The 23,941-nt window shown below is 45.9% G+C and overlaps 1 protein-coding gene across 3 annotated transcripts in view; it reads left to right on the plus strand.

Annotated features, from left to right (window-relative positions):
- The window catches only part of GRIN2A (glutamate ionotropic receptor NMDA type subunit 2A), a 227,717-nt gene that overhangs the window by 179,790 nt on the left and 23,986 nt on the right, over window positions 1-23,941 (plus strand). For all 3 annotated transcript variants that reach the window (XR_014213659.1, XM_082199615.1, XM_082199614.1), the window contains exons 10-11: window positions 1,562-1,791; window positions 4,479-4,639. Coding sequence is in view for 2 of the 3 variants with exons in the window: in XM_082199615.1 (XP_082055741.1) it covers window positions 1,562-1,791; window positions 4,479-4,639 (391 nt within the window). In the remaining variant the exon portion in view is untranslated. The remainder of the gene's footprint in view (window positions 1-1,561; window positions 1,792-4,478; window positions 4,640-23,941) is intronic.

The raw sequence follows: 23,941 nt of genomic DNA on the forward strand, positions 1-23,941 counted from the left end.
TCCATCTCCTCAGAGTATTGCAGAAGAATGATGTCAATCAACATTTGATGATCTTCTACCGGTCCACAATAGAAAGTGTCCTTTCATGCTGCATCACGGTGTGGTACGCTGGTTTGACATCAACTGATAGGAAGTGCCTACAGAGGGTGGTGAATACAGCACAAGATATTATGGGCTGTCCTGTGAATCCGCTGGATGAAATAGCGGAAGAACGTTGCCTCGGGAGAGTGAGGAAAATTCTCAGGGATGATTCACACCCTGGCCGGCACTTTCTTGATCTCCTGCCCTCAGGCAGAAGATATAGAAGCATGATTAGTTGCACCAACAGGGTAAGGAACAGCTTCTATCCGTGGGCTGTTAGGCTGCTGAATGAAAAGATAACAACAGGGCAACTGACTTTTAGGTTTGGTGGGTGTGCGTCAGTAAACGAGGGGAATTAAGACTAAGAGAGCTGAGTGGGCGGTGCTCGTGTAATCTCACTGTATACGAGATGGACTAAAATGGGCCATTGGCCTGATGAAGCAGCCTGTTATTGTATTCTTAGCCCGCTGCCCCCACAAAGCCTTGGGGGGTGTTCCAAATTTGTTGGCACTAGGGATGGGCAGATATATGAGTTTCTCTGTATTCTTCGTTTTTCCAACCTGAAGCCCAGTTCTCTGCATTTCCAGACCAGTTTGTGGTTGTTATATTTCATAGTTCCTTGGGATGAAAGAGGTCCACTCTGGGAACTGTAGCTCTGGGAGGTGAATGTAGAAGTCTTGCAACAACACTCAGCCCCCTTAAAAAAGCTACAGCACCAAGAATTCTTTGGGGGAAGCCATTGCTGTTTACAATGACACCACAGAGCTGCAAATGTATGCCATACCCTCCAACATTTCTCTGATGAAAATAGGGACATCCCATTCCATAATGATAATTTTACTATTTGTACCCAACACATCTTACTGGGTTTGCCCCAGCCACTCTGAGCAGCTTCCAACACATATAAAAACATAGGAAAACATGGAACATTAAAACAATTTCCCTATACAGGATTGCCTTCTGGTGGCTTGGAGGTCAGATACCCTCCAACATTTCTCTGATGAAAATAGGGTGGCTCTGTGGTTTAACCCATTCAGAAGGTTGGCGGTTCGAATCCCCGCGACGGGGTGAGCTCCCGTTGCTCGGTCCCAGCTCCTGCCAACCTAGCAGTTCGAAAGCATGTCAAAGTGCAAGTAAATAAAAAGGTACCGCTCCGGCAGGAAGGTAAACGGCATTTCCGTGCTCTGCTCTGGTTCGGCAGAAGCGGCTTAGTCATGCTGGCCACATGACCCGGAAGCTGTACGGCGGCTCCCTCGGCCAATAAATGAGATGAGCGCCGCAACCCCAGAGTTGGCCACAACTGGACCTAATGGTCAGGTCCCTTTTTAAGTAAAAGTGGGACATTCTGGGATCAAATCAGAAACTGGGACTTGATCAGCTGCAACTTGCTACAACAGCAGCAGCATTACAGTGAAGACCTCAGTAACCCTTTCCTTACAATGGATGCCTTATCCTAACGTTGGTTCTTTGTGACTTGCAGATCCGCACGGACCATCTTTCACAATCGGGAAAGCCGTGTGGCTGTTGTGGGGCCTGGTGTTTAACAACTCTGTGCCGGTTCAGAATCCAAAAGGGACTACCAGCAAGATCATGGTGTCCGTCTGGGCTTTCTTTGCTGTCATTTTCCTGGCAAGCTACACAGCCAACTTGGCTGCATTCATGATCCAGGAGGAATTTGTTGACCAGGTGACCGGCCTCAGTGATAAGAAGGTGGGTTTCATCTCTTGTTTCTCTCCCCATTGCTCAGGCTTGTTGCATTAGCGGTGAGAGATGGGGTGGATAGGAGAGGGAAGAAATTTGGTTCAGTTCTCATTTAAAGGCATATCCACCTAACCTGTGCATTACGAAACAAGATGCAAACCGAATTGTAGCCATCCTTTGAAATCTGCATTTCCCTGGATTTTGCAAAGCTGTTCTGCAGCCAAGTAAAGTGTGTGTAAAAATGCATATATTAGTGAAAACAGGATACAAAAAATGCATTATATTAGGGGAATTGCTTTGCAAAAATGTCTATGGTCAGCAAAATTTCAGGCAAAAATGTATGAATTAGGAGAAAACCGCCCTAAAATGCTGGTGAATTTTCATTAAACTTTTTTTTTTCTTTAAATGCACATTGGTGTGGAAATAGTTCTTTGCTCTTTTGCAATCTGAATTTTAATACATATGTTTTAATTCTTTTATACTATAATTACTTTTTAATGATTATCTTTTACAAGTTTTTAGCCTTCTATAGTTTATCTGTGTTGGTTTTAATTTGTGTAAGACACCTTGAGTCCCAGTCTGCGGAAGATGCAGGCTATGAATGTGGAGAACTGAATTTAGGATTGGGAAACTGAGAAACCAATCTGACAGATTCAACATGAAGTACATGATTTGAGATCTGATTCTTACACTGAATCTGCCCCAACCACACTGGCTCCCAATTTATTTTCTGGAGTCATTTCAAAGTACAGTGGTACCTCGGATTAAGAACCTAATACGTTCTGGAGGTCCGTTCTTAACCTGAAACTGTTCTTAACCTGAGGTACCAGTTTAGCTAATGGGGGATCCTGGTGCAGCTGCTCTGCCGCTGCATGATTTCTGTTCTCATTCTGAAGCAAAGTTCTTAACCTTAGGTACTATTTCTGGGTTAGCGGAGTCTGTAACCTGAAGTGTCTGTAACCTGAGGTACCAATGTACTGGTTTTGTCCTATCAAGCCTTACTTGGCTCAGGACCTCAGAGACTGCCTCTCCTCACATGAGCCAATCCAGACTCTGCTATCTTTGTTAGAGGCTCTCTCCATGGAAGGTGTGAAGGATGGAGACTCAAGAACACACCTTTTCAGGAGTGGCCCACTGTTTGTGTAAAGCTCTTCCCAACACCAACACTGTCAGTTTTTGTGTGTTCTAGACCTGTGGTAGCTAAGTCTATCTCTAATGTGACACATCACTTTTAGTGCGATAGGACAGGACTGTGTGGTTAGAGAAACATTTTAGGAATCTTGTGCATTGCTCTTTGTATTTTGCCTTTCAATTGATTCCATCCATTTGCATTTTTCTGCTTAAGTTGCTTTGAGACTTTGTATGAAAGACACATGTATTAAAATCATCGTCCTCTCCAGAATTTTAGTCAATACGCTGTCAGGGAACAAGTATTGAGGACAACCCCCCCTCTCTGCCTGAGGGAAAGTTGTTCCCAGTCAAAAGTTGTCAACATGCCAAGCTAGATGGAGCAGTGCTTTGACTTGGTGGGATGCATTTTCCCATTTCCTTCTGCAAATAAGTTTCTGAGCACAAACAACCCCAAAAGGATTAGGTGGACCAATGGTCTGATTCTGTAGAAGGCAGCTTCCACTGATGAGGCTACAGCTCAGTGAGATAACATGTTCTTTACACATAGAAGGTTGCAAGTCAATTCCTTGGCATCTCTAGTTGGGTTGGGAAATAGCATTCTTCACCAGAGATCCTAGAACAGGCATAGGCAAACTCAGCCCTCCAGATGTTTTGGGACTACAATTCCCATCATCCCTGACCACTGGTCCTGTTAGCTAGGGATCATGGGGGTTGTAGTCCCAAAACATCTGGAGGGCCGATTTTGCCCATGTCTGTCCTAGAGAGCTGCTGCTCAGTGGTAGAACATTCATGCAAAAGGCACCAGGTTCAACCACTGAGCCTCTTTGGCTTGCCGATCAGAAGATCGGTGGTTGGAATCCCCATGACGGGGTGAGCTCCCGTTGCTCTGTCCCAGCTCCTGCCAACCTAGCAGTTCAAAAGACACCAGTGCAAGTAGATAAATAGGTACTGCTGTGGCGGGAAGGTAAACAGCATTTCCGTGCGCTGCGAATCAGTACAGATCAAGAGTAGTCAATGTGGTGCCTTTCAGATGTGGAACTCAAACTTCCATTATCCCCAGCCGGTGTGGCCAGTGTTCAGGGAAAGTGGGACTCACAGTCCAGCAACGTACGGAGCGCACCATGTCCTAGCTTCAGTAACCAATGGCATCTCCAGACAGGACTGGGAAAGACCGCTGCTTCTGAGACGCTGGAGAGCTGTTGCCATTCAGTGTAGACCAATGTTCTTCCAAGTTGGGTTCCCAGATGTGGATGGACTCCAACTCCTATAATCCTTAGACCTTTCGGCTAAGCTGGCTGTGGATGATGGGAATTGGAGTCCGTCCACATCTTGGGACTCAATAACACTGGTGTAGATAATACTGAGCTAAATGGACCAATGACCTCACTTGACCTACGGCAAACTTACTGTGCACCTATGGGAGTGGCTCATACGTGGGCTAAATGGACCAATGGCCTTTGTTAACTTCATTAATTCATCAAGTCCATGGTGAGACAAAACCCATTCTTCCATGTGTTCAAAGATGGCTTTCTTAGTTTGTCTTTCTCCTTCCTCCTCCTTTCCAGTTTCAACAACCATACGCCTATTCACCTCCTTTTCGGTTTGGGACTGTCCCAAATGGGAGCACGGAGAGAAATATCAGGAACAACTATAAGGAGATGCATGCCTACATGGTGAAATACAACCAGAAGGGAGTGGAGGATGCCTTGGTCAGTTTGAAAACTGGGTAAGTGGGGTTTTATTTTTATTTTGACCTATGGGTGCTCCACTTTTCTGATGTCCCAAGTGGTCAGCCCCAAAGAGTGAAAAATGGACAGGTATTTGTTTTACTGAATGTCCCGGATCTGCTTCAAACATTCCCAGATTCAGGATATGGGGTAGCAGGATTGGGAAATGCATGATGGGAGAGTAGCTTGATGTTCGGACCCCAGGTATTTGCTCTGTATCTGGCCCACACGCTTCTCCCCATACCACAGGCCTTCCTCACATTATGCCCCTACTGGGTCCGCTTGTCTCCCTCCTTGAATGTTTCTGCCTGCCTGGAAATGTGTCCTTGAAATCTGAACGTGCCTCTTGTTTTCCTGGTTGGAGAATAGGGAAGGTTGTGTTTGACGGAGTAGAGACTAGCCTACTACACAAAGGCAAGATTTCACAAAAGATTTACATTCATTACTCCTCCCACTTTAGCCTCTGGCCACGCCCACCACTGGCATGGCCCTTATAGAGGGTTGCCCAGAAGGGAATTTGGCCCTCAAGGTTGACAGTGGATCCTTATCTCCGAGCTAAGCCATTCTTTTTATTATTATTATTAACGTTCTTATGTCACATATGTATACATTATCATATTACATTACAGGGCATATTATAATATAATTTCCAACATGTATACAAAGTTTATATACCAAATTTATATACCTAAAGAAAGAAAAAACAAAAAACAAAGACATAAAGCCATCTCAAAATAATATTTGTACCAACACTACGGACTTCCTGTTAATCTCGTTGTATATTCTTTTTTTTACAAATGAATGTACTCTTATTATTGTATATTTCTTTACATTTTATCTAATACATTCCTATATCAATATGTACCCTTAATCTTGGTTCTCAACTCAATTTCTCTCCAACGTCAATCGAATGCTGGCATAGGTAGCGAACCTTTACAATATTTTTGAATGAGTTAAGCCATTCTGAAGATTCTCCTCAGCAAATGCTGCGCTTCCTTTCTTAGATCTGCTTTGACGGAGATACACATGGAATGAGCATATGGAAATACAATGAAATATCTATTGCGGCGGCTTTTGACTACACACTGGCATTTGGCCTTTCTGCCCAGTGCTTAGCATTCTGACATAATTGATTTAATTCTTATATGTCTAGGCCACTTTTCTGATATTGAGGAGGTTCACAAGGACTGTGGCTAGTGTAAGAGATAGACCTGGCAGCAGAGTGGGCAGAAATTCAGTCCCAGCCAGGTTGACGGAATGGGCCTTGTGGTCTCGCGTCTTCCTCTGATGCAGCCAGTAAAGGCTGTGGATGGAGTCAGTTCTGGGAGAGGAGGAGCCCAGTGGTCTCAGCAAAGTTGACAGAAGGGGCCTTGCTCTCTTACCTCTCCCTCTGTTGCAGTCAGGTGAAATCTAACAGTAGAACAGCATCACTATACCCTCCAATGGCCCTGAAAGCCCCAGGATCGTCATGGAAACTCTTAAGCCATCACGGCTTCTCCCTTTCCCACGCAGAGTCCCGAATTCCTAAGGGGCCTTCCTTTCCGTTCAGTGTTTCAACGTGTTACTGGAAGTTCAGACCTGTGCATCCTTCTAACACATTTCTCAGATCTATGCATCCCGCTCCCTTTCCCTGTTCCACTCAATATGGCGCCACTTCCTGTTTTGACGAAAACAAGGTCTGGGTGGCTTGAATGCCCCTAAAATGGTTTTTCCCCGTTTCCCCGCTTCTCGGTCAGTTGGTCTCCCATAAAACAAGCAGTGAGTGGGGGAGTGAAAGAGACCAGGGCCTATCCGCAAAGCCATGGACATGGCTGCGAGGGGTGCTGAGGGGTCATGGGTGCTAAAGGGCGGCCATTACACTTGCTTGGCTCTAGTTTGCTTTGTTTGGCTGCTGAGTCTGTGTCCCTCTGAGGAGGAGGGACATGGGGGTGGGGTAGTATTGGTGGACACAACACAGATGTAGAAGATATCCCAATTTCATCTGAGGAATGATGGAGGGTATGTGATACTCAGGATCAGGCTAGAAAGAGGTTCTTGTGAACCTTCAGTGTGACGTTCCAGGGGAACCAGGACCACTTTTTGGAAAATCCACTTGGTTCCAGCTGTGGCAGCTGCTTTTACCTCCCGTCCTCTTGACAGCGCGAGCCATTCATTGCCGTTGACGGATCTCCTCGGCTGTGACTTCCTTTTCTTAAGTGATTTCTCAACGTGGGCATCCCAAGGTGTCTGCGCCGGTTTCCTTGACAGACACCTTCTGCAGCAGATGGTGCAAATCGCCTGTCATGTACGGTCTTTTCATGATCAATACACAACAACTGCTACATACTCCTAAGGGGATGAGCTTTGGTCTCAGGGAACTTAAGGAAGGATTGTGAGGTGAGAGAAAAGCTCTCCATCAGGGGCTTCAGCGTTCGGGCACAGCTGCCTGGCATTTATCAGAACTTTTGCTGTTTTCAGTTTTGTTTTCTAAAAGCCAGTTCTACAGTTCTTAATATTGGACAAATGCCTTTATTGTAGAGTTTTCAACACTTGCCGCATGCTTATGTTTTTGGGCAAGCTTGTTCAGATATATAACTTTATTGGGTTGACCGCAACTAAGTCCTACGTAGAGTAGATCCATTACAGTTAATGGAGCCAAGTTAGTCAGGTCTCTTAATTTTTTGTTGGGTCTACTTAGAGTAGGACTGACATCGGATCTCACCCATTATGCGTATTCAAAGAATTGTAGAATGGTAGAGTTGGAAGGGAATCCGAGGGTCTGCAATGCAGGATTTGTTTTTAAAATGGGTGGTTTTTAATCTATATTTTGATAATTTCAGTATGTCTGTTTTTTTTAAGCCTGTTTTCATTTTTTAGGTACTATTTTATGTAAAACACTCAGATGTTTTTTAAAAATGGCATGTCTAGAATGTGCTAAATAAAAATGAATAAATAGAAATAGAATTTGTAAGGTAAAGGTAAAGGTAAAGGGACCCCTGACCATTAGGTCCAGTCGTGACCGACTCTGGGGTTGCGGCATTCATCTCGCTTTATTGGCTGAGGGAGCCGGCATACAGCTTCCGGGTCATGTGGCCAGCATGACTAAGCCGCTTCTGGCGAACCAGAGCAGCGCACAGAAATGCCATTTACCTTCCCGCCGGAGTGGTACCTATTTATCTACTTGCACTTTGACGTGCTTTTGAACTGCTAGGTTGGCAGGAGCAGGGGCTGAGCAACGGGAGCTCACCCCGTCGTGGGGATTCGAACTGCTGACCTTCTGATCGGCAAGTCCTAGGCCACCCGCATCCCTAGAATTTGTAAGTACCACAGCACTATAATTAACAAACAAACAAACAAACAAACAAACAAACATGGGAGCATAATTAGAGTCCTACCAGGAAAGGCTGGGAGATTCACCTGATCTGCACCATTGCAGACCATTGCACAGATCTGATGCTGGTGCATTTTGGAATCCACTCTTCTGCTCTCTGCCTTCAGGGAGGATAGACACAAAATGTGCAATACTAGAGCTAATAGGGAGGAACACAATAAGACAAACGAGCCTGGCTGCTGGATCAAACCAAAGGCCCATCTAGTCAGCCAGCCAGATGCCAACAGAAATCATCTTTTTCACAGTTCACTTTTTATTATTATTCCTTAAAGGAGATTAATGTTGACGTTTCTTCTTTTCTTGCGTCGACTATTACCATATCAAAGAATTGCCTCACGATGACTGGTCCACGATAAAAACAATGCCAGACCTTCAGAAGGCGTATGTGGTCTTTGTCGACTTTCTATTCATTGCTCACAATAGTTTGGGATTCAGCCTAATCCCTGGTGCTGAATAACGTATCGGGGCATTGAGTCAGGAATGAGCAGGAAGAAATATTACGAGTTTGGCAAGATGATCCATGACCCATCAATGTTGTGGGCTTCCGTGGGTCAATGCCAGTTTTCGTCCCGGCATTTTGAATTACTAGGCTACGCTTGAGGATGACAAAACACCCCAATACTAAGAAGACCCTGTAGGTTTAGGCCCACTTGATCTTGTAGAATGTTCTCATAGTGGCTATCAAGATGCCCATGAGAAGGCCACAAGCAGAATCTGAGAACCACAGCACACTTTCCACCTGTGATTCCCAGCTAGTAAAGGTAAAGGTACCCCTGCCCGAACGGGCCAGTCTTGACAGACTCTGGGGTTTGTGCGCCCATCTCACATCTATAGGCCGGGGGCCAGCGCTGTCCGGAGACACTTCCGGGTCACGTGGCCAGCGTGACAAGCTGCATCTGGCGAGCCAGCGCAGCACACGGAACGCCGTTTACCTTCCCGCTGGTAAGCGGTACCTATTTATCTACTTGCACCCGGGGGTGCTTTCGAACTGCTAGGTTGGCAGGCGCTGGGACCGAGCAGCGGGAGCGCACCCCACCGCGGGGATTCGAACCGCCGACCTTTCGATCGGCAAGCCCTAGGGCGCTGAGGCTTTAACCCACAGCGCCACCCACGTCCCGTGATTCCCAGCTACCAGTACATAAAAGCCATACTACTTCCCACAATTCAGGTTGTTGTTTAGTCGTTTAGTCGTGTCCGACTCTTCGTGACCCCATGGACCAGAGCACGCCAGGCACTCCTGTCTTCCATTGCCTCCCGCAGTTTGGTCAAACTCATGCTGTTTGCTTTGAGAACACTATCCAACCATCTCGTCCTCTGTCGTCCCCTTCTCCTTGTGCCCTCCATCTTACCCAGCATCAGGGTCTTTTCCAGGGAGTCTTCTCTTCTCATGAGGCGGCCAAAGTATTGGAGTCTCAGCTTCAGGATCTGTCCTTCCAGGGAGCACTCAGGGCTGATTTCCTTCAGAATGGATAGGTTCGAACTTCTTGCAGTCCATGGGACTCTCAAGAGTCTCCTCCAGCACCATAATTCAAAAGCATCAATTCTTCGGCGATCAGCCTTCTTTATGCTCCAGCTCTCACTTCCATACATCACTACGGGGAAAACCACAGCTTTAACTATACGGACCTTTGTTTGCAAGGTGATCTCTCTGCTTTTTAAGCTGCTGTCTAGGTTTGTCATAGCTTTTCTCCCAAGAAGCAGGCATCTTTTAATTTCATGACTGCTGTCACCATCTGCAGTGATCATAGAGCCCAAGAAAGTAAAATCTCTCACTGCCTCCATTTCTTCCCCTTCTATTTGCCAGGAGGTGATGGGACCAGTGGCCATGATCTTAGTTTTTTTGATGTTGAGCTTCAGACCATATTTTGCACTCTCCTCTTTCACCCTCCTTAAAAGGTTCTTTAATTCCTCCTCACTTTCTGCCATCAAGGTTGTGTCATCTGCATATCTGAGGTTGTTGATATTTCTTCCGGCAATCTTAATTCCGGTTTGGGATTCATCCAGCCCAGCCTTTCGCATGATGAATTCTGCATATAAGTTAAATAAGCAGGGAGACAAAATACAGCCTTGTCATACTCCTTTTCAAATTTTGAACCAATCAGTTGTTCCATATCCAGTTCTAACTGTAGCTTCTTGTCCCACATAGAGATTTCTCAGGAGACAGATGATGTGATCAGGCACTAGAATGTAGCAATCCTGGCTAGTAGCCATAGCTAGCCCAATCCTCCATCAAGTTGTCTAATCCACTTTGTTTTTTATATATATATATATTATTTATTTTCCATTTAATTATATACATTCACATCATCATTATTTACTTTATGCCCTGGCTCTTTAGAGCCTATCAACTTCCTTCCCTCCCGCCTCTTGGCTTTCAAAATTAACCCTTATATCATTGCATTGTGTACATTTTCCAATTCTAATTGCACTCATTATAAAATGACTCAAAATTTAAACAAAGGTAGAAAGGTAGAAAATTTCTCATTACAAGTCTTCAGACAACCCTGCTGGTGGTGTTAATTGCTTACAATGATCTTTCAGATATCGTATAAATTTACTCCAGTCTTTTTGGAATACTTGATCTTGCTGGTTTTGGATTTTTCCTGTCTGCTTTGCCAGTTCTGCAAAGCCCATCATCTTCATCTGCCACTCTTCTTTCATTGGTAGTTCTTGTTGCTTCCATTTTAGGGCTAAAAGAATTCTTGCCGCAGTTGTTGCATACATAAACAGTCTTTTATCTTCCCTTGGTATCTCTTTACTCACTATACCCAACAGAAAAGCTTCTGGTTTTTTAACAAAAATATTTTTAAACATTTTCTTTTACTCATTATATACCATTTCCAAGAAAGCCTTTACCTCTTTGCAAGTGGAAGAAGATACCTCCCCTTTCTTTACATTTCCAACACTCATTGGTTCTTGTCTTGCACATTTTAGCCAGTTAACTGGTGTTGAATACTATCTATACATAATTTTCATAACATTTTCTTTAAGTGCACTGCATGCAGTAAAGTTAATACCTTCCTTCCACAACCTTTCCCAGGATTCTAGCTGAATATTATATCTGGTATTGATAACCATCCAAGTTGGTGGCCATCACTACCTCTCCAGCACCAAATTCCATAGTTCACCTACGAGCTCTGCCAAAAAAAAAAAAAAAATGCTTCCTTTTTGTCTGTCCCGAATTTTCCAATATTCAGCATCGTCAGGTGGTCCTGGGTGTTGCCCTTCCAAAATGGCCACATTCCCTGAAGAAGAAGAAAAAGCATATGTGTTTCAGCTGATGCTCCCAGATGCCCTGCAAGACGAGTTAAATATGGACACAGTGTTTAATAGATTAGATTATTATAGCAAATTTCTTCAGGGGTTGCAGGGAGCAGGCATCTCAGAGCCTGCGGACACAGATCCAATCTATACTCAATCAGATTTGCTGCCTGTGGAAAGAATAATGCAATGAAGGCTATTGCAAGGTGTCACTTTGAACTTCGCCCTGACTGATGTTTCTTATCAATGACATAATGAGCCCCTGGAAAGGAAGGGAGGGAGGGAGGAAGATGCCTCCCCTCCCTGAAGACTGAACCAATTTCTCCTTCATCCCCAGTAACCTCTGACATGGAGAGTGTACCAGGTACCAACGAGGAAGTGCCAGAAGGTCACATTTGGTTCCTGTTTCTGAGGTTCCTCACCCCTGTGATAAAGGAATGGAATAGGGGCTGGAAGGAATCCTCTCTTCCTTAAATCAAATTATTGTAGAGTTGGAAGTGACCTCAAGGAAGCCCAACCCTTTGCAATACAGCCTTCAAAACTAATGTATCCTGACACGTGGCCATCCAATCTCTATTTTTGAACCTTCCAAGGTAGTCAATCCCACTGTCAAACAGTTCTTATTGTTCCTAATGTTTAAGTGGAATCTCCTTTCTTGTAATTTGTATCCATTGCTTCAGGTCCAACCTCTGGAGAAGGAAAAAACAAGCTTGCTCCATCTTCCATGTGACGGCCCTTAAGATAAAGAGGCTCAGGTGGCCTCAGTGGCTTCCATCAGCTTTGGCTGGTGGCCCAGCTATGCTCCTATCTGGACAGGGATAGCCTAATTACTGCTGTCACAATGCGGGTGGCACTGTGGGTTAAACCAAAGAGCCTAGGGCTTGCCGATCGGAAGGTCAGCAGTTTGAATCCCTGCGACGGGGTGAGCTCCCATTCCTTGGTCCCTGCTCCTGCCAACCTAGCAGTTTGAAAGCACGTCAAAGTGCAAGTAGATAAATAGGTACTGCTCCAGCAGGAAGGTAAACAGCGTTTCCGTGCGCTGCTCTGGTTCGCCAGAAGCGGCTTAGTCATGCTGGCCACATGACCCAGAAGCTGTACGCTGGCTTCCTCAGCCAGTAAAACGAGATGAGCGCTGCAACCCCAGAGTCGTCCGTGACTGGACCTAATGGTCAGGGGTCCCTTTACCTTTTATGCTCTGGTAACCTCAAGGTTAGATTACTACAATGCGTTCTACCTCTGAAGACGGTTCGAAAACTTCAACTAGTGCAGAATTCAGCAGCCAGGTTGGCTACCAGTTAGTTTCTGGGCCCAATTTAAAGTGCTGATTTTGACCTTTAAATCCTTAAATGAGAGGACCAAAGGGTGGCAAAATGAGAATGGGTCTTCTCTGCAGTGGCTCCCCATCTGTGGATTTCTCTCCCCAGGGAAGTTCGCCAGGTGCCAGGCAAAAACAGTCCTTTTTAACCAGACCTTTGGTTGATTTGTTTGACATCCTATGCCCTTTTAAAATGTGTGAGGTTTTTTTTTGGGGGGGTGGGTATTGAGTTTTTCTATTTTGAGTATATATTTTGTAGTTTTGTATTTTGATTTTGTTCTGTGAACCGCCCTGAGACCTCCAGACATGGGGCATTATATAAATACAATAAATAAAAAATAATAATAATATTTGAAGATTGCTATTAAATCTCCTCTTAGTCTCCTCTTCTCCAGGCTAAATATATCCAACTCCCTCAGCCATTCCTCCTAAAGCTTGGTTTCCAGACCCTTTTTCATTTTGGTTGCCCTCCTCTGCACACATTTCAGCTTGTCAATTTCTTTCTTAAATTGTGGTGCCCAGAACTGGACACAGAATTCCAGGTGGGGTCTGACCAAGGCAGAATAGAGTGCTCTTCTTACTTCCCTTGATCTAGACATTATACTTTTGTTGATGAAGCCTAGAATAGCATTTGATTTTGATTTTTTTGCTGCTGCTGCAACGCATACTGTCAGAGTAAGCCACCAGTAAATCACACTGTGTAAGTTGCAGTTAACTCTTTACTAGTAAGAACATGATCTGCACACTTAGTGGAGTGTCAGGCCTAATGACCACAGTAGGTCTTGTCCCATGGATCACTTGCCGAGAATGAAAGTCCCTGCCTCCCCACAGCCAGCCCTCTTCTCCAGGGTTTTTCCCAGCATTCGGAGACTGGGCATGTATGAAGCCAATCTCTCCTCCACCCTCTTCATACCTCTTCTGGTTCTAGAAGACTCTTCACCAGCCAGACTCATCTCTGCCTCTTGACCTCACTCCTTTTCTGCTTCAGCTTCTGCCTCTGATTCTGGGCTTCTTTCTGCCACAGACTCTCCCTGCTCACTAAGCACGGTTTCCTCTTCTGCTTCTGACACCTCTTTCTCCCATTCATCTTCTTCTTCTCCCCCTGACCACTCACCCTCTGACCACTCCCTTTGACCCACCACCACTCCCTGGGCTCTGATCTTTCTTTCCATGGTGGTTCCCCAGCTGGTTCCTTCCACCATCCCTCTGCATCCAAGCAGCCCAGGACACATACCTGGTTCTTTGCTGGCCACTTTTTAATTTGGCAAAGGTGCCATTTAACCTGAAGACAGCTTCTCCCGGCACAGCGAGACATAGAATAGGGAGCTATGCATAGACAAATGAGGGGATGTGTTTTGTCAAATGAATTGCAATGCAAAAGCGTCCCTTTTCTTGGCTTCTTGATGAAAAGGGAGGGGGAGGAAGGCGAATCCCACTAAGAGATAACAAATCGCTCTTCCAAACATCCGTGGTTCAGGCTCTTGCTATGTCAGTTCGGCTCCCAACCGCTTTCTTTTCTGGCAAATGAGAAAGGAAACCGTCTTCACCAGACAGAAAGGAGGCACGAGGCAGCGGCTGAAAGCCTTTGCAGAGTCTGTGGGATCTGGCAATTGCAGTGGGGAGCTTTTGATGGTGCTTGTAGCCTTCTCTCTCTCTCTCTCTCTCTCTCCCCACGCTCTGTTGTTGCCTCGCATGTCGCTGTGCGAGAATGTGAAGTTTTGACAGATGAGGCTGGTAAGGGGAGATTAGAAACAGTGTGGGGACGCTTTGTCTTCCCTGAAGTTTGGATTCCCCCTCCTGCACTGTTCCCTCCTTCTTAAGCATGTGAGGAGAAGGTGCTCTCATACTGATGATGATTTCGGTTAGAGGCTGTTAATTTGAGGAGGAGGAGGAAGAAGAAAGAATGGTGAACTATGAGGGGTTTCAGGCTAGGATCTGGAAGAGACCAGGGTTCAAATCACCAACAAAGAAACTCACTAGGTGACCTGGGGAGCCAGTCACTGCCTCTTGGCCTAACCTACCTCAAAGGCTTGTTGTGGGTTTTAATTGAGAAGGACGGAAACCATGTAAGCCACCTTGAGCTCCATGCCTATGCTAGTTGGGACCTTGGGTTTACTCTGTGGGCAGCAGTGCATGATGGGAAGTGTAGACAAGGTGTGACCGGAAAGTTTAGTGAATGGTCACAGAAATCACACAGCGAGAAATATTTGAACATTCAACCAGCATCGAAAACCCACGAAATGCTCACAATTGTGTACAGAGATGAAGCTGCAACTCTAAAGACAGTGTATGAGTGGTTTAAGCATTTCTGTGAAGGGCGGCAAACCATCAAAGATGACCCTCAGTCTGGCGGTGAGCAGAATGGCGGCAAATGTCGAAAGAGTTCATGAGTTATTGATGTGGGATTGGTGTCTGTCCATCCGAATGATGGTGGAAGAATTGCATATTCCACGTGAAATTGTTACTGAGGTTACTGAGTTGTCCCATCCTCCATATTCTCCTGATCTGGCCCCACCGGATTCCCAAAACATCTGGACTGAAAGGGCACAGATTTTCCAACATTTCACACATCCAAGCCGCTGTGACAAGGGAACTGAAAGCAGTATGAAAAGAGGACTTCTCCAGATGTTTCCAACAGTTCTACAAACGTTGTCAATGGTGCATTATATCAGATGGGGCCTACTTTGAAGGCCTGTGAGGTTGTATGTTCAAATATTTATTGCTGTCCGATTTCTGTGATCATTCGCCGAGCCTTCTGGTCACACCTTGTAAAAAAAGTACTGGTGGTGTGGAAGGAAATGAGTTTTTCCCCTCCCTTCCATAATTTTAGAATTCAACATCCAATGAAACTGATTTGTGGGATGTTCAGGTCAGCCAAAGAAAGAAAGACTTCACACACAGAGATAATTAATGGAATGTGCTATCTTTAGATGCTGCCTGTTTGGGTCACCTTACAAAAGGGGAGGACAGATTCACTGGCTAGGTCCATGGCTAAATAGTGCATCTATGTTCAGGAGCAATATATCAGTTGCTCTGAATATCAGTTGATGGGGAGCAACAACAGGATATAGACATTGCTCCACCTTTGGGCTTCCCGGAAGCATCTGACTGGCTTACTGTTGTGAACCAGGTGCTGGAGGAAATATTTGTTAGGTCTACATTGTAAAGTTCACAGGACACATCCCAGATGTGTATACTGGGTCAGAATTCAGCTTTCTCTAGGATTGCACACATGCTCAAATTTTGCAATGCAGTTTTGGTTTAAGAAGGCATGAGAAAGAAAGAGATACATATTTTTGGAGAAAATGTAGTGGAAAGTATACAAAAATATTACATATTTGGGGGGAGAATACATACAAAATGCTGACAAAGTATGCACAGCTTCAATACAAAATTTTGAATTTTTTAAAAAAATCCACAAAAATGATTATGGAATGGATGTACGATTGAATCTGTGCAGAACTGATGTGAAACGGAAGTTGCCTGACTCTTCCATTGCTAGACTGATCTAGATGGGTGGTTCTTATGGAGAAGAGCTACTGGTTGCTCCACTTTTTACTGCACCAACAGAAAAGTGCTAACAGCTGCTATTTAGATTAGGACTGGTGGGAAGAGCAAAATTTGGCAACCATTTGTCACATAGAGTAACTACGAAAGTTATTTCTATACCATCTACTTAGTTATATCAGACAGAATGAGTTCAGATCAATAGATCAGGCATAAAAAACCCACACGGTGCAGAAAGATAGATTGCAAAAAAAGATCTTTCTGGGGACAGTATTTCTAAATCTGAGACTGGCAGAGTGCGCTCGGTAAACCATATTCTAGGGTAGCGGTTCTTGATTTATGTCGCAGGACCGGGAGCTGAATGAATCCATTTCCTGTGATTTGTATATGTGTGCGTAAGAAAGCAGCCTTGCAAATTGGCATACGAAAGCTACTAGCCTGTCCAAACATTTACTTCCCAATCAGCCTACATAAGCCAGTGTAAGCCATTAGGTATAGTTTCACAACCTGAAGTATAGCGTTAGAGCAGCAAGAGGCTTCGAGGAGTTCCAGCCTCTTTATGCTGGGTTCCGTTTTCTTGGAATGAAGTTCGGCAGAGACTGTGGTGCCTTTAGGATATATGGTTTTATTTACATATCTATTCAACCTGAGCATAGGATGGAGGGGCTCGTGGCAGGAGCACCTCAGCAGATCTTGCTGCCCCATTTGGTTTCCAGGGAAGCTCCAAAGTCCAGCTTGGGTTCAGCACAGAACAAGACATGTCTTTGTCTCCAGTTTCCAGCATCAGCCAAACACACCCACATAACTCTGGCTATTGTTCTTCTATCTACCAGCCAGGTGAGGTGGATGGGAGAAAGGGCTGTCCATTTGTTTCTATGGAAACAGAGCTCAGTCTTTTAAGATGCAGGGTACTTAACAGAGTGGCTAAGGTTTAAAGACTAGTTTGACCAGTTCACCTAGTTGCTTCTTGTACATCTAGCTTCAAAGCTACAGGACCACAGATTTGGAATGGACCCAGGGCATCATCAAAGGCAGACATGTTCAACCGATTGGCCGCGATCGATGGGTAGATCCCCGGGGTGTTTGTGGTCGATCGTGGCTGATCATGGGCAATCATGGGCAAGGAATGTCATTGTCCCCCTCCCCTGGCGATAGGTTCCTCTGCTGCCGCAGCGCAACGGAAGCTGTGCTTGGCAGCAAGCGCAAGTAATTACCGGTAAGCGTAAGAGTCAGTGTGGTGTAGTGGTTAGGAGTGGTAGATTTGTAATCTGGGGAACCGGGTTCGCTTCCCCGCTCCTCCACATGCAGCTGCTGGGTGACCTTGGGCCAGTCACACTTCTCTGAAGTCTCTCAGCCTCACTCACCTCACAAAGTGTTTGTTGTGGGGGAGGAAGGGAAAGGAGATTGTTAGCTGTTTTGAGACTCCTTCGGGTAGTGATAAAGCGGGATATCAAATCCAAACTCTTCTTCTTCGTCTTGTGAGTGGCAGTGCTGTTCAATCAGTTGACTGATTCCCCCCCCCAGTAGCTTAAGAACTCTGACCCACACCCCAAAAGCTCAACAACTCTGGGCAACCCAATGTCAATGGGTAGATCACTTCAATTATTTTTATACTGGAAGTAGATCACAGTCTCTAGGGAGTTGGACATGCCTGATCTAGACTGAACCCATAAAAATACATACAAGCACCTTCCACTTTGCAAACAGGGACCCTCTTGATGCAAAAGAAACTCTTTGCCACGGAGCAGCAATCCCTCCCCAAAGACCCTCCTCATTTAGGGATGTGGGAGAATCCTGATGAAAATGGGATCATGAACAGAAGTTGCCATTGTTTGCCGATTTGCCCCACATCTGGAACAGAAGTCAGCCCAGAGACCATGATCAGTATCTGCTGCTACTGCTGCTTTCGCTCCTCAGACAATGCCTCGTGGGTTCCCCCTCCGCCATCCCCATTTGCATGGTGTTTCCCTTGTGGTGGAATGAATGGGGTGGAATAACATAATGCCAAGGTGATTTTTCTAATTTACCCGGTCCTTCCTGGAGACGGCGGGGGATAGAAATTGGGACCCTCTGCATTCAAAGCAGATGCTCTGCTTCTAAGCTATGACTCTTGCACCCCGAATGTAAAGCCCTGTGTACATTAATGGAACGACAACAACAATAACTGCACATCATAACAAACTCCCCGTGTAGCAAAGCTAAATAGCTTTGCACGCAACTTTTCCTCCTCTTTCTGTCACCATGTGCCCCTCTGACAGAGAAAAGACAATTTTCTAAGCTGGCACAGAGAGGAGTGAGGGTGACATCAGAGAGAGCCTGACAGATGTGAGTGTGTCAGTTTGACTTACTATGGACAAGCAATGCAGAACACTTGGTAGGTTTATTTTTATTTTTTAGCCTGCCTGAAAGGTGCCAGGAAGCTCCATTTGTCAAACTGCATTAAGGGCACCGCAAAAGCTCATCTCTTCCTTCTTCCTTCAGTCGCCCAGCACAAACGCCAGGTTTCCAGGCAGCACAGGGTTGACATCAGCTCTTGGCAAATGTATGGTTGCATGCCACCCCAATTTCTGAGTGGTGAGAGACTCCTGGGGTTCCAGGTGCTCACCTGGGGCTCGGTCTCCCTGGAATGAAGGTCAGCAGAGACTGTAGTGTCTTTAGGATATATGGCTTTATTTACATATCTATTCAACCTGAGCATAGGATGGTGGGGCTCGTGGCATGAGCACCCCAACAGATCTTGCTGCCCCATTTGGTTTCCAGGGAAGCTCCAAAGTCCAGCTTGGGTTCAGCACAGAGCAAGACATGGGTCTGTCTCCAGCTTCCAGCACCAGCCAAACTCACCCACACAACTCTGGCTATTTTTTCTTCTATCTCCCAGCCAGGTGAGGTGGATGGGAGAAAGGTCTTTAGGATATATGGCTTTATTTGCACGTATTTGCAATCTGAGCATAGGATGGGAGGGCTCACGGCATCAACACACCAACGCATCTTGCTTCTCCCTTAGTCCAGCACAGATCCAGCATGTGTCTGTGTCTCTAGCTTTTCCAACCTGCATTCAGCTCAGCTCCCACGACACGCTATTGTTCTCCTATAAGCCAGGTGAAGGGGTGATAAACGCCCATCCTAGGTCAGGAAACCAAGCCGTATGAGGAATGGTTGAAGGAGCTGGGTATGTTTAGCCTGGAGAAGAGGAAACCAAGAGGCGATATGATAGCCATCTTCAAACATCTGAATGGCTGTCACATGGAAGATGGAGCAAGCTTGTTTTCTCCTGCTCCAGAGGGGAGGTCCTGAACCAACAGCTTCAAATTACAAGAAAAGAGATTCCAACCAAACACCAGGAAAAACCTTCTGGCTGTAAGAGCTGTTCAACAGTGGAACAGACTTGTTCCAGAGGTTGTGGACTCTCCTTCATTGAAGGTTTTAAGCATAGGTTGGACGGCCACCTGTCATGGCTGCTTTAGCTGAGATTCCTATATTGCAGGGGGTTGGACTAGATGAGCATTGGGTTTCCTTCCAATTCTACAATCCAATGACTTGCCTGGAGGGCACCCTCACTTAGTTGTAGCTTTCCTAACACAACACATTCTTCTGGGATGCTGATGAGGAGACACGAGTGGTCAGATGTGGTCATTGTCTCACAAAGGCTTTACATCAGCTTCTATCAAATGTATGGTTGCACGCCACCCCAATCTCATAGTAGTGAGAAACTCCAGGGGTACCAGGCACTTACCCAGGGTTTGACTGGTTCAACAAACCCCTCTTGTCAGATTCTAACATAACTGGGTACAGGACCCCAAGAACGGGAAGGGATTCAGGGTGTTATCCAGACGAACACCCCAAACCTTCAAAGTATAAAAGGTCCTTATATACACCAAGACAACCCAGTAGAGCAGGGATGGGGGACCCCAAGCCAGGGAGCTGATGGTGGCCCTCCAAATGTCTTCTTCTGGCCCTCAGGACTCCCACAGGCCACTCCCCATGGGTCAGTCTCCACAACCCCCTCAAGAGCTTTCACATGGCTGGTGTCACGACTCACGGGCCAACTACCTAGTGAAACAAGAACTGTGGAGAGCTTCTTCCAGTTATTTTATTTAAACGAACAGAATACACAGAGAGACCATGAATTATGTTCCCTCAGTCTCAAGACGTTGTTCAGAGTGCGCACCCCCCTTGCTGTACTTCCTAGCTTCCAAACCCCTCCTTACACTCTATGGTGGCTGGCAAAGGAAACTTTCCATCTCTGTTTGGCTTTCTGGTCTGAGACACAAAGGGAGTGTCTGGTTCTGGGAGAGCCAGTATTTCAAGTGACATAATATCAACTGTCTGCTGTACTGTTTTTGCCACTTCTGAGTCCTGTCTCTGTTCAGAACTAGAGCATCTGCTAGCTTGTTCCTGCTCCTCATGCCCCATTATTTCCCAACTCTTTGCTGCTGCTTCTTCTGGGGTGTGTGCCATTTGCCACCACCCTGAACCTAGGTCCATACTATCTTAATCTTCCCCATGCCTGGAAGCCTCTTGGGGTGAAGGTGTGATGACCTGGGACTCGGGCTCGGACTCAGAACCAGAGGAGTCTCAGTCCGCACCGGATCCTCTGCCTCAGGCGGCATCTGAACCAAGTCTGGGGCCTGATTCTGAAGAGTCCCAGTCTGCACAGGTTCCCCTGCAACAAGCATCAGCTGGGCCGAGTCAGGGTCCTGAGCCTGCTCTGGCTCCAGATGTGGGGATTACCTTGTTGACTTCAGCTGGGCCATCACTTACAGCTGCTCCACTACCAGTTGGGTCAGGAGGGGCTGAGGAAGCCTCTGGGTCTAGTAACCTACCAACATCTCCTGAGCTGCAGAGACTGAGGTCTGAGAGAAGGAGAGTGCTTGCCTTCAGGCGAGACAGGGAGGCGAGTCAGTGGGGGATCAGAACCAGCCGTTATCCTGACAGAGATAAAAGGCTGTTGGACCCCGCCCCAGGTTGCGGGAGCAACATTGCTGTTTGCTAGAACCTGCCTGACCTAGCCTGGTCTTTTGCCTTTGTGTTCTGCCTTGGCCCTGTCGGATTGACTCTTCGCGGAATCCTTGGATTTGGGACCGGACCTGGACCGCGTTGCTCGGGTTACCCCCGGGCCCAGCACAGAAGGTTTCCACCAGTCCTCCTCATCCGCTCAGTGCCTGACATCTGGAATGTGTGTCTACTTGTGTTGAGACAATGCCCTTTTCTCTCCTGGGACCATTTGCATTGGAACCAAGTGTTCCGCTACAGCCTCTCCTCCCTCGAGCGGCGCCACCAGCCGCTCTCCATCTTTACGAGAGAGACTTTTGCTAGTCTTGTTGATTTCCCACTTTGAAAACTTTGCCTGAAAGACATGTAATGAACACCGGGATTGTATCAAGCACCGAAGCCATTTGTTTCTACTTTCTCTCTCAACGAGTCTTTTCATAAAGAGAGTTAAGCAGCGCGGCCCTGTCAGCGGAATCTTATTTCCTAGCACGGTGATGGATGGCTGTGAACTACTCAGGCAACAGGGGCGATAACACAGAGTTATGTAACAGTGGTAATAACGCGATGCAATCTTCAGGGGACAATGTTGCTCTCGGGGAGATTCTGTCCGTGATGCAGTGCTGTGTACGCTCAGAGGATTTTGGTGAGGGGTCATGGAGAGGCTCCAAATGGAGCCAGTGACTTTGAAACTCAGGAAGATAAGGTTTGCTTTGCATGATGAAAAGCCCAGACTCAACGTTCTGCCCGGACACTGAGGTCTAGAGGAGACATCCTGAATGAAAGCAAAGTGGGGGTGGAGGGAGAGAGAAATGTCTCCTCACTGGCCCAAATAAGACTAATTTAGCCAGCTAGCCCTGGTGATAATCTAATGTTTATTGGATGGCTTTCCCCCCTAAATTGATTTTTGAATTCTAAATTTATTGTTATTCATGTTTTATACCGTATTTTATGCTGTCTTTTGTTGTTGCATCAATTAAGTGTTTTCAAATTTGTTGTTAGCTGCCCTGAGCCCAGTTTTTTGAACTGGGAAGGGTGGGGTATAAAAAAATATTATTATTATTATTATTATTATTATTATTATTATTATTATTATTATTTTATTAAATAACCCAGAGATGCATTTTAAATAAAAGCACACATTCTACTCATGTAAAAACACACAGATTCCCGGACCGTCCGTGGGCCGGATTTAGAAGGCGATTGGGCCTGATCTGGCCCCCAGGCCTTAATTTGCCTACCCATGGTCTACAATGATGGACAACAGCTCAGGATTTTTAACTGGGCTCCTTCCCTGCCTCCAGCTGTCTGTGCCAGAGATTGAAAGTGTGACCCCCTCCTACTGTGCTGCAGTTCTTCCTGCATGTTTCAGAATTCTTGGTGCAGAACTTTGGATTACTCTTACAGCAAAAGTAGCAGCAACACACGCCAGCTGTTGTTGTCCCTGCTGATTTTATCTGGCAAGGCTATTCCCATAGTGTGTGTCTGTGTGTGTTCACACAGAGGCAGCTGCTTTATTTGGAATAAATGGGAAAGGGGCTGTAGATCAATGGTAGAGCATCTATCTTGCAGGCAGAAGGTCCCAGGTTCAATACTGAGCTAGATGCACCAGCGACCTGAGTCTGTATAGTGCAGTTTCCTATGTGTTGTCCACAGCTATGAGCCACCACCTATGTATTTGGGGTAGCTGAGTAGGAGAGCACCTGCTTTGCATGCAAAAGATGCCAGGTTCAATCCCTGACATCTACAAGTAGAGCTGAGATAAACCCTCTCCTGAAAGCCTGGTGAGCCCCTGCCAGTCAGTGAAGACATTACTGAACTACCAACTCCACCTGGTACGCAGGCTGAGACCTTACTCAGGTTCATGCTCTGGTTATCTTCTGGATGGACTACTGCAATGCGCTCTACGGTTCCGAGCACAATTCAAAGTGTTGTTGGTGTTGACCTTTAAAGCCCTAAATGGCCTCGGCCCAGTATACCTGAAGGAGCGTCTCCACCCCCATCGTTCTGCCCAGATGCTGAGGTCCAGCGCCGAGGGCCTTCTGGTGGTTCCCTCATTGTGAGAAGCAAAGCTACAGGGAACCAGGCAGAGGGCCTTCTCGGTGGTGGCGCCCGCTCTGTGGAACGCCCTCCCATCAGATGTCAAAGAGATAAACAACTACCTGACATTTAGAAGACATCTCAAGGCAGCCCTGTTCAGGGAAGTTTTTAATGTGTGACATCTTAGTGTATTTTTGGTCTCTGTGGAAGCCGCCCAGAGTGGCTGGGGAAACCCAGCCAGATGGGCGGGGTACAAATAATAAATTATTATTATTAATAATAAATTATTATGAACTGTACGGACCACATTTCTGACTCTGTATAAGGCAGCGACCTATGTAGCGATTGTCTTTTCGCCGCAGCCTTTTTGTAAAGTGGAACTGCCCTGACTAATTTTTTTATTTTAAATGTTCCACAGCATGTTCACTCCCCGCCCCCCTTGCTTCTCTTGAAAAGTAGAAATAATGAGGGCAGGGACTGTGAACCTTGAAAGAAGATTTCCGTGTCTATTTTAAAAACAGATCTTTTACACGGTTACATCTGATAGCCTCGGAAAGGCCTTCCACTGTCTCAAAGAGGATTGAATTTCTACCTTCTTTTTCTATAATCTACCTGGCGCTTTGTTTCATTTTATTATTTGGGGCTGATAATATTATTATGATGACCATTAGACGATAAGGTTGTGTCGGAAAGATGGATTTAATCATAGAATGGCATACTTGAAATAATTTCTGATTGACTACAATATATTGGGTACAATATTCCTTCCTTCCTTCCTCCCTCCCTCCCCTCTTCAAGACTGAAATTCCCAGTTGTCAA

This window comes from Podarcis vaucheri (genome assembly GCF_965113315.1).
Source record: "Podarcis vaucheri genome assembly, chromosome: 14".
Classification (NCBI taxonomy): Eukaryota; Metazoa; Chordata; class Lepidosauria; order Squamata; family Lacertidae; genus Podarcis; species Podarcis vaucheri.